General features: G+C 41.2%; 1 protein-coding gene across 6 annotated transcripts in view; it reads right to left on the bottom strand.

Annotated features, from left to right (window-relative positions):
- inpp5a (inositol polyphosphate-5-phosphatase A) overlaps positions 1–5,563 on the bottom strand; it is a 218,766-nt gene extending 213,203 nt beyond the window's left edge. For 3 of the 6 annotated variants that reach the window (XM_020622676.1, XM_020622673.1, XM_020622679.1), the window contains exon 1: positions 4,896–5,558. In XM_020622676.1, coding sequence (XP_020478332.1) covers positions 4,896–4,973 — 78 coding nt within the window. In that variant the 5' untranslated portion in view covers positions 4,974–5,558. Of the gene's footprint in view, positions 1–4,895 lie in introns of all 6 variants that reach the window. The other 3 variants (XM_020622678.1, XM_020622677.1, XM_020622674.1) reach the window with 2 other exon arrangements.
- Between the last annotated feature and the right edge of the window lie 5,353 nt (positions 5,564–10,916).

The following is a 10,916-nucleotide window of genomic DNA, read 5'->3' as shown; positions in this document are numbered from 1 at the left end:
TCTGCACGGCATTTTTCAAATAAAGCAGGCAGAGCAACTCTCATGAAATGGTGTCGAGATGGCAAAGCATAACGCTTGTCCAGAGTATTTATCATTTTTTCCGAATCCTTCGTTCTCAACTGTGCTAATAGGGCGCATGTCTTTGGCTAAAATGTATGCAACGGCATCTGTTATTTTTTGTGCCTTTCTGAGCTGGATGGATATGGAGTTGCACTGAAGAGCGTGTCTTTAATTGATGACTGTGTTGCGGAGGATGTTTGTCCTTCTTTCTGTTTGTCCTTCTTTCTGTTTGTTTATTAGTTGGTCATATGTCGGTCTGTGTTTGAATTTTAAATGGTTGAAAAGATTTGTGGTGTTACCAGCCAGTGCCGACACAACCGCGTAGCAAATCTTGCATGTACTATGTTTTTGATCCATGTCCACTTCTTCGAATGCAAAATGTTCCCAGACAACAGAATTTCTTATACCTTTTTTGTTGGCCAAAGACTTCTGTGGCTGCTCTTTTTCTGCAATCTTCCCTGGCGCTGATTTTTAAATGCAATCAGATACGACATATGCAAGGGGAAGGGCGAAAGCGAAAGTGCAGATGCGCGCATGCAGGCCAAAATAACTTTAAAAAACGGAATAATCATTTTTTTCTCGATTACACCGTTTTTGTGATTGTTGAGCCCCGAAATCGAAATCAAAAATTCGATTAATTGCACAGCCCTACTTCAAGGACAGTCCTACTTGTATTTATTGCATCTCATCCTTCAGATTATTCAACATAGAACTTCAGCCATTTCTTCACATCCTTCAACTGTTTCAGCAATTGATTTCAGGCATTTTCAGGGCAGGGCATTTTCGACAGGAAATGCATTTCTCTAGTTCATTATGCATTCTCCATCAGCTCATCTCCACTGTAGAAGCCATTAGCAGGCATGACAGTGTCAGCTTCATCTGTGCTGAACTGTACAGGTTGACTTTGGATCAGGTATCGAGCAGGGCCCATGGGAATCCCGCAGTGTCTTCCCACTGTGCCTCAGTATGGGAAGAGATTATAAAACCAAGACTGAGAAGGAAAGGTCATGTATAATGTATAGCTTCATCCATACAAGGTCAACATGTATTATTATTTGCTCAAGATAAATTCAGAAAATGTGTTACACAGGAAGCCGGTTTTTAACTAAAGCACTGTCTAGCAAAACCTCTGCAATGCTAAACATAGAAAATACTTGATTTCAACTGGCTGAAGACTAAAAGTGATAGGCTCGAGACAGGACTGAAGGAAAATAAATAAATTTAAACCAGAAGGAACAAGAAGAAACTTCCAGTTCAGTCATGCTGTGTACAGTGACTGTCCCCTTGTTGTCTTACAGATACTGTACATCTGAGTAGTAGCTTGGCACTCTGTTTAATTAAGTTAATCTGAACTGAACCTTGACTCATCAGTTATTGCAAATTAAAGTAGCAAACAGACAATCCAGCTCATGAGGGTGGGGGGGTTGACATTAAAAACACAAAAGTGAGCATGTGAGACTCAACAAAAGCAAATAAATGTGTGATTTAAACACAAAGAGAAACCAGTGTTTGCTGTCATAATTAAATCCACTGAGAACTAATCAGAGAATGGAAAAACAACCAGGATGACTGTCTTTTGCTTTAGATGTTGGACATCTAACTGTAATATAGCATCTTGGAACAAAAACACGGTCTAGCAACTTGAGAGCTATTTCTGCAATCTACAGTACACAGAGTTTCGTCATTACTTTACACAAAGGAATTAACACTTTTAACAGCAGTGGACCTTTATATAAAAACAGTAAGTGAGTTAGTATACAAGGTGAAGCCATCACAACACAAACAGCATCAGCTGATCTTTAACTCTGATAAGTCCTTGTCCTTTTCATCTTAAGGTACCCTGTCTTCTAAAATCTTGCTTTCTACATTGATTAGGCAAATAGGCCTAAACAGCCCTACACTAAAGCAGATTCTTATTCTTTAGCTGAATCTTTCTCCTTGGGGATAAAAATCCTTCCTGCTTTTCTCCATGACTCCAAGCTGCTTCTTCCATGCTACTCTGAAAAACCTCCACAAAAAACTCAACACCTCTGGAGTGTATTTATATAGCTTTTAGGGCATGCCATTAGGCCCAGGGGGTGATCCTGCTCTTGATTATCTAACTACATTTTCCACTTCTCTCAGAGTTGGTGCTTTGGTGTTCATGGGCTGTTCTACTGCCCCAGTGGGGGGCATATCTACTGGCAGACCTAGTTTCCTGTCCCTATCTTTATCTCCATGCATCTTTTCTAAGTAGGGCTCTAGTTCTCTCTTAGGCACCTTCAAGGTGCCACTCATAAATAGTGCCTTGGTGAACTTACAGTATATGGATCCTTATAAAAACCTGCCCTAGCATGTTCCTTTTTCCATCTAGCTTCTCTAAGCCTTTCTACTCTCCTTAGATTTGCCAACCTAGATTTCAGGTCATTTTGCAACATATTGATGCCCTCTCTTTCACTTTCTGTTGCTTTTCTCCACTGCTTTCTAAGCAGTCTTAGTTCTTGAACAAGCCTATCAATCTGCTGCTGCTGCCACCTTGACTTTACCATCTCTACTTGCTGATTTATTTCTGCTAACAAACTCCAAATGTTTGCACTCCGTATTCATAAATTACATCTCCCATTTTTAATAGCATCTTCTCAACTGTACCTTTCAGTGCTTCAAGAGCATCTACTAGATCTGAATTAACTGTTGCCCATATGCCCCTCTTACTAGCCCTAGGCCAATTTACTTTGGGTTTTTGCCCTATGCCCTTCTCTTTCTTTGACTGCCTACTCTCACCACTCTCCTGACTCTGCTGGTCAATGCTGCCTTCTGCTTCATCCTCACTGGTAGGGATGCTGACATCCCGCACTCTTAGGTTACTCACCTGTTGCTGGATTTAAGACATCTGTTGCATTACATTTGTAATGGTAGCAATAAGGAAAGCATATTTTCAAAAAGCATATCTTCCCACTGAGAGATCAAACTCCATGAGGTAGTGCTGGACTTTACCAATAATTATAAACATAACACATACACTTCTCATCTACAACAAACCTAAAAGTGGAAATGGCATGCATCACTGAGGGTGCCAACATACTGCTTCTATAGCTTCATATGTGACCAGCACACCCACCCAATAGAAAGAAACATAACATCAGTTAGAAGTCTGAATAAAAAAAAAAATCTACAAGAAAGCCAAATCCTGCTTGTGAGAGGCAGGCTATTTTTAGGCTTACTCTAGTGAGGGAGATCACTCATCCCTCATGTTTTGGAACACACATGTGGGGAGGGAGGAGGAAGGGGACTCTACTGACAAAACACTGAAAGTGACACAGAGTGTCTGAACATGACGCATCTACTCATCACAGTTACACTTCCCACCATAAGCAATGCCATTAGACACCAAGCTACAACTTTACACAGAAATGGATGAGTCCAAATCCATGATAAGGGCAGAGACACACCAAGCCGACGTGAAAGAGCTAGCAGTGACAAAGGCTGACTTCTGTCTCATCTCACATCGCCTTTGTGTGGGCCAGTTGCGTTGAAAAAGTGACACTTGAACACAGAGCACAGGCTACAGCCAACAGCCAATTTGCACATATGTTACCTACCCGCCAGAAATAACTCCCCCTACCAGCAGGTGACAGTATCTGTATTCGCCATTCAGAAAAGGAAAGAAGAAGAGCTAGAATGCAGAAATACAAACTATAAACAAAACTGTTTAAACTGCTGTTTAAAACTGATTCTAATCAAGAATATGTCTGATAAGAAGTTGCAATTGGTACTGCGATTCTCTGCCCTTGGTCTTTTGGTTATGTAAAAAGAAAGGAGGTTGTAGATGTGAAAAATGGGTGAAATCATGGATACCACGGCGACAGGCTGAACGGGCTTTCCCAAACTGTTCTTTGTTCATACATTGATTCGCTAAGCTGAACAGCCAGTCAAAGTGATCTCTCTCTCACAGACAAGGCCCAACTGACGACGCCGATTCAACATGTCAAATAGGCCAAAAAAGGCGCTGATAGGGACTGAATAGTGCCAACAGTGGGGGACACACGGGGAGGATGAGCACCAACAGATACTCACAAATGGCCAAAAGGTGGCCGATGGCTGACCATTGGCTTGGTGTGTCTCTGCCCTAACATAGATATTATCCAACAACCTGCAAGCTCTAACACAGCTATTTATACACACACAGCATTATGCTTTTTTGCTTTCTGAAGCCCAACTAGGCAAGTAGTTTTATCCAAAGTGAATATTTGAATGCTGTTTGTTCACACAATGATGCAAGTATGTGAGTCTACAATCTCAGTTGGTATCTGTGTTACTCATAACACCATTTACTCTAGGAAATGCCCCACCTCTCCTTCAGAGACACACTGCAGGGCAGACCTGACGTGAATGAAATATTTAACTAGAAGGTGTAAAACATCAGTTACCACACCTCATAACTTCCACAAGAGTGGCTTTACTTGCGATGTTGAGTGCATCACCTTAACCTACAAGTCTATGTAACCATTTATGACCATGGCAACACTGTAATGGGCTACCTTTTATGATCAGTGCCCACATGTTTACATTGCCATTCAAACAGAGCTGACAGAAGACATGAAAGAGAAGGTGGGTCACTACATACACATAAGAACCTTTAACACAGAGAGCTAGCATGTGTCTTTGCGGTTTATGAGAGGCCCGTGTATTGTTTCATGAGAGTATATGTGTTGAGGCTACCGCACGCGACTTGACACACGCGAGTCGTGACCAGCTGAGATGTTATTTAGCATAAGATGAAGATGGAGTTGACTGTATGAAAACCAAGCACACACACAGAGCACTGCCAGACAGCGTGTATCAACTGAGAAACTCACATCCTCGAACAGGGATCCAACGTTGGCTGTCACCAGCAGTATTCCTGTGCCCTGGGCTGCTGTCAGCTTCCCTGCCATAACGCTCTCTCGCAGGTAGGTCGGGGACTTGGACAACGGAGTTTACAGGTAAGAAGCGGAGAAAAGAAACAAACAGAAGCTGCGCGAATGTCTCACGAAACGGGTTAAAGCACTGAGAATTTGAGACTGAAGCCGGGGCTGAGGCGGCTCAGCTGGAGCATATTTTTTCAGCAGTGGCCGTGCATTTACCAGGACTTGATTTGCAGTGGAAGGTCCAGCGGCGGCGGTGCTGCTTCTCGTCCTACTTTTTCACCTTCAAGGCCATCGTAAAAGTTTCTGTTTAATCTACGGTAAATGCCTGAAGGCTCTGGTTCATTTCAGCGACGGGTGTTTCCCTTGCTTTTGTGCAGTGTTTAAGTCTCTCCGCTACAACAGGACTCTCAACCAAGACCATTGCTTTGACTGTGTGGACAGGATAGGCTGGAGTCCCACAGTGCTCTGACGTCACCGTGCCAATGGAAACATTGGGCTGTCTTAAAGGGCCAATGCACTGTAAACATAACAGCTGTGCCTCTAAAGCCACGTTCGTCCATTATCGGACACAACTGGGCTACCCCATAGAGTGTGTTTTCACCTGTATGTTGTCTGCTGGCTAAAATATTCTGTTTTCTGGAATAATTCAATATAACGAGTATGTGTTTACACATCTTTTCTAAATATAAAATGGTCTATTGTGTAACCAGTTTTTAAAAAGTGTAGTTTTCTTCAGGCTATTCTTAATTGCAAAATAAAGCTTTAAGACACAATGTGATTTTTGTTAAGTCTATATTTATATCTTTATAATATGCTCTGATTAGCCTTGACAGTGGAAAATGTGTACGTACACTCTTTGATATAATGATTTTCTATTTAAGTTTTGGGACTTCTTGGAAATGTTCGTATTAAAACAATAGAAATCAAAAGTGTGCATGACCAGATTTTGCCAAGGGTGCTCAGAGACAAAGTCATGTAAAAGGAAATATTGTGACTGAGAATAGATTATATTGGTTTTCCTGGTATCATAAAACCTGATTGTTGACAACAAATTGCTCATCCAGCATAAACTCACCTGTTCACTGACACAAGTAGCCTCATCAAACCTGACTGTTGAGTGCTGTCTTAGGCTGATGAGTACATCTGATTACAGTAAGCAGAGCTCAAATAGATTTTGTTCTCTAAAACATATGCAGGGTAATCAATAAGATGACAATTGCGGTTGTCATCCAAATTACAGGAAGAAAAATAATCAGTGATGATGCTTTCTTTCACTATTCAAGCTTCTGAAACCACCTAGCAGCATGACTCCTCTGCATCACTCACAAATCATCATGTATTAGTTACAGACATGCATTTTACATGACATGATGTGATCTCTCCTGATGACTATTTATTTTGAGGTCAACAGCTTAGAGAAGATATACAGGATGACCTGCTGGATAACAGCGCAATGAGCTCCTTTTCTGAGGAGGACAGATGACATACCAGCAACAGAGTGAGAGCTGACCTTGCTAAGTAAAATGTTCAGGTCTCATCAGTGGTATATTTTAAGAGAATTGTACGTCAAAACATTCAGTAAGTATCCAACTGTGCAAGGACGACAGCAGGAAAGGATGGCAATCCTCAAATGGCAAAAGGTGGGCTCATGCAGCTACAGTATAATGATAACAGCATCTTTGCATGTGTTTGTGTTTTGGGAAGGGGGCCAAGGCCATGGCTCACAAACAGTCTTTAAAGACAGCTGAGAGATTATCTCCAAAATCAGAGCTCACAGCTGTGTGTCTGGCATAGGCAAGTATGTGTGTGCATGGGGAGATAGAGCTTGCGTCTCTGTGACTCCAATGTCATGACTGTGTTTGCATGAGTTTAGTTATTTGATGCCTCACCATGTTCTGTGCATGTGAACATGATATGCCACAGAATATAAATGGGCATTTAGACACATGAAGAAGACAATGATAATACTGAAAATGAAGAAATTGGTGCCTGTGCTGGTGTGTGTGTGTGTGTGTGTGTATTTTGGTCTGTGCACATATACAGTTTTAATTAAAAACAGACTAGACTGCCCTTGAAAATGTGGGGTCGCCACAGCGAATCATCTGTTTCCACCTAAGACTGTCCTTGAAAATAATCCAAATTAAATGTCTTTTTTCCCCCAGAATCTTCTACTCACTACTGCCACTGTAAACAAATTAGCCTACATTAGAGTTGTGCAATCTGTGTGGACTATATTGACCATTCTTAGTCAGACTCATTTTTATCATAAAGTTCATATTTTGTTATGGTAGAAAGTCATGCTGGGTTTGGCTGACTGAGAGTTAATATTTTAGCTCAGACGGAGGCCAAGAGTAGACAAAGCTTAAAAAAAGAATTAATTGGCAGTGTCCATAATAGGCAGAAGAAGGAAGGAAGGAAGGAAAGGGAAGATGGAGGATGAGGGAAACAGAGGATTGAGAGGAGGAAAGTTATGTATATACAGAAGTATAGCTCAGCAAGCCTCCAAAGATAATCTTGAATGAATATTAGGAAATGCCAGAAAGTAGCACAATAATTCTGTGTGTCTTACACAATTTGGTTCTGGAAGCTTGGTGACATATACTGTAAAACCTCATGAGTTAGTTCAACTCAAACCGTTTGAGGAAACTGATTGCCTTGAACCATTTGAGTTAACTCAAACAATGTAAGCATAGAAAAATTCCTAACTAGTCTTAATAGTTAAGGAAACTTTGGTAAATTAGGTTAATAAACCTAATTTCATTCACTTCTTTTAACTCTGTCAAGTATTTTGGACTGATATAAAGCAAAGCTCCCAACTTATTAAACATGAGTAAATCAAATTTATCTCAATTAAGACTAACACATATGGATCTTCTTTATACAAATATTATCACTTACATTTTATTAACTCATTTTTCTTTCACTAAGGAAAATTATTAAAATCAAGTTGTAATAACTTTGATCTTTGTTGTGGTTACTTAAGTCGTTTGAGGAAACTGATTGCCTTAAACCATTTAAGTTGCAATAACACAAAACAAATCATATTTTATTTGTATAGCACCAAATCACAACAAAAGTCATCTCAGGACACTTTATAAAGTAAGGTCTAGACCTTACAGTTATCACTATTTGTTATGGTGGGGTGTCCCTCACTAGGGGGTGAGAGAGAGAATGAGGACTCAAAGTGCAAAACACAGGGCTAGGTGGAAAACAAGTCTTTACGGCCAGAACTGAAGCAGGTGAAGAGGATAAAGTCAATGGGTTATTCATGGTCCAAACCAGGGTTGAGTAGTGGAGGCTGAGAAGACCAGGACGGGCAAGTAAGCAGGAAGGTGAGCAGCAGGAACCAGGATGACAGGTGAGTAGGCAGGAGAGCAGCAGGAACCAGAGGACAGGGCTGGTGAGCAAGGTAGCACTCGCCGTCAGGCAAACAGAGTAGAACTCGCTGTCAGGCAAACAGAGTAACAGTCGCCGTCAGGCAGACAGAGTAAATCACCAGAGATAATCAGGGCAGGAAAGGGAGTTTTTCATCTCCACTGCCAAGTGCTTGCTCAAGGGGGATTTGTTGGGTTTTCCCTCTGTAATAATAGTTTCAGGTCCGCTCGGCACGACCTACCTCTCTTCCCCTTTCTCTCTCCTGTCCTCTCATCCTGCAGGCTCAGCGACACAGCTGAAACACATTCAATCAAGAGTAGGCTTTTTGAGTAGAGGTTTAATTACTGCAAGTTTAAAAGCCTGTGGAACATAACCTGTTAATAGAGAGAGGTTAATCAGATCTAGTATGGATGTGTTGATTAGGGGAAAGACGTCTTTGAGCAGCCTGGTCGGGATGGGGTCCAGGAGCCATGTTGATGATTTAGATGAAGCAATTGTTGAGGTCAACTCAGAGAGATCTATAGGGGAGAAGTAGTCCAAGTATAAATGAGGTCTTACAGATGTTTCTAAAGCCATTGTAGTAGATGGCACATCTGCGAGAGCTGTGGGAGTGGTCCGACCAATTTTTTTCTCTAATAGTTGTGATTTTATTTGTAAAGAAGCTCATGAAGTCATTGCTGCTGAGATCTAAGGGAATGTTAAGCTCAACAGCACTGTGGCTCTTTGTCAGCCTGGCTACAGTGCTGAAAAGAAACCTGGGGTTGTTCTTATTTTCCTCAATCAGTGATGAATAAAATGCGGTTCTGGCACTATGAAGGGCTTTCTTATATGTTATTAAACTATCTTTCCAGGCTGTGAAAAACTCTTCTGACTTAGTGGAGCGCCACCTCCTTTCCATTTTTCGTGATGCCTGCTTTAGGGAGTGGACCTGCGAGCTGTACCACGGGGCTAGTCTCCTCTGTTTCACTGCCTTCTTTTTCAGAGGGGCAATGGTATCAAGTGTATTACGCAGGAAGGCTGCAGTACTATCAACAAGATTATCGATTTGTGTGGGAGTAAAGTTAAGGTGGCCTCCTTCCACTGTGTTGGCAAACGGCACTGAAGTAGATAAAGACGGAATTATTTCCTTAAACTTGGTAACAGCATTGCCAGATAGACATCTGCTGTAGTGGAATTGTTTCCCACATAGAGTATAATCCATTAATGGAAATTCAAAAGTTATTAGAAAATGGTCAGACAGAAGAGGGTTATGGGGAAAAACTATTAAGTGTTCAGTTTCGATGCCATATGTCAGAACAAGATCAAGAGTGTGATTAAAACAGTGAGTGGGTTTATTTACAGTTTGAGAAAAGCCAATTGAGTCTAATAATGAACAGAATGGATTGTTGAGGCTGTCATTGTCAGCACATACAGTACATGAATATTAAAGCTGCCTACCATGATTATCATTTGAAGGTAATGTCTATTTTACACTATGGCCCAGTTGTTACATGATACCATCTCAGAGGTAGCTGAGAGTCTAGGAGAAGATCGTTGGTGACTTTCACCAATGCAGTTTCTGTACTATGATGGGCTCTAAAACCTGACTGAAAATCCTCAAACCAATCATTCTTGTGCAACAGCTTTTTCCAGAAGTTTGCAACAGCTTTTTCAAGGATTTTGGAAATAAATGGGAGATTGGATATTGGTCTATAATTAGCTAGGACACCTGGGTCAAGAGTAGGCTTTTTGAGTAGAGGTTTAATTACTGCAAGTTTAAAAGCCTGTGGAACATAACCTGTTAATAGAGAGAGGTTAATCAGATCTAGTATGGATGTGTTGATTAGGGGAAAGACGTCTTTGAGCAGCCTGGTCGGGATGGGGTCCAGGAGACATGTTGATGATTTAGATGAAGCAATTGCTGAGGTCAACTCAGAGAGATCTATAGGGGAGAAGTAGTCCAAGTATAAATGAGGTCTTAAAGATGTTTCTAAAGCCATTGTAGTAGATGGCACATCTGCGAGAGCTGTGAGAGTGGTCCAACCAATTTTTTCTCTAATAGTTGTGATTTTATTTGTAAAGAAGCTCATGAAGTCATTGCTGCTGAGATCTAAGGTAATGTTAAGCTCAGCAGCACTGTGGCTCTTTGCCAGCCTGGCTACAGTGCAGAAAAGAAACCTGGGGTTGTTCTTATTTTCTTCAATCAGTGATGAATAAAATGCGGTTCTGGCACTACAAAGGGCTTTTTTTATATGTTATTAAACTATCTTTCCAGGCTATGAAAAACTCTTCTGACTTAGTGAAGCGCCACCTCCTTTCCAGTTTTCGTGATGCCTTTTTTAGGGAGCAGAGCTGCAAGCTGTCCCGTGGGGCTAGCCTCCTCTGTTTCACTGCCTTCCTTTTTGGAGGGGCAACAGTATCAAGTGTATTATGCAGGGAGACTGCATCTCATCGCTGCATATCAACAAGATTATCAACTTGTGGGGCAAATGGCACTGAAGTAAATAATGATGTAAATATTTCCTTTAACTTGGTAACAGCATTGTCAGATAGACATCTGCTGTAGTGGAATTGTTTCCCACATAGAGTATAATCCATTAATGGAAATTCAAAAGT

The sequence above is a fragment of the Monopterus albus genome, unplaced genomic scaffold, assembly GCF_001952655.1.
Source record: "Monopterus albus unplaced genomic scaffold, M_albus_1.0 scaffold286.1, whole genome shotgun sequence".
NCBI lineage: Eukaryota > Metazoa > Chordata > Actinopteri > Synbranchiformes > Synbranchidae > Monopterus > Monopterus albus.
This window is presented reverse-complemented; position numbering and strand designations above follow the sequence as displayed.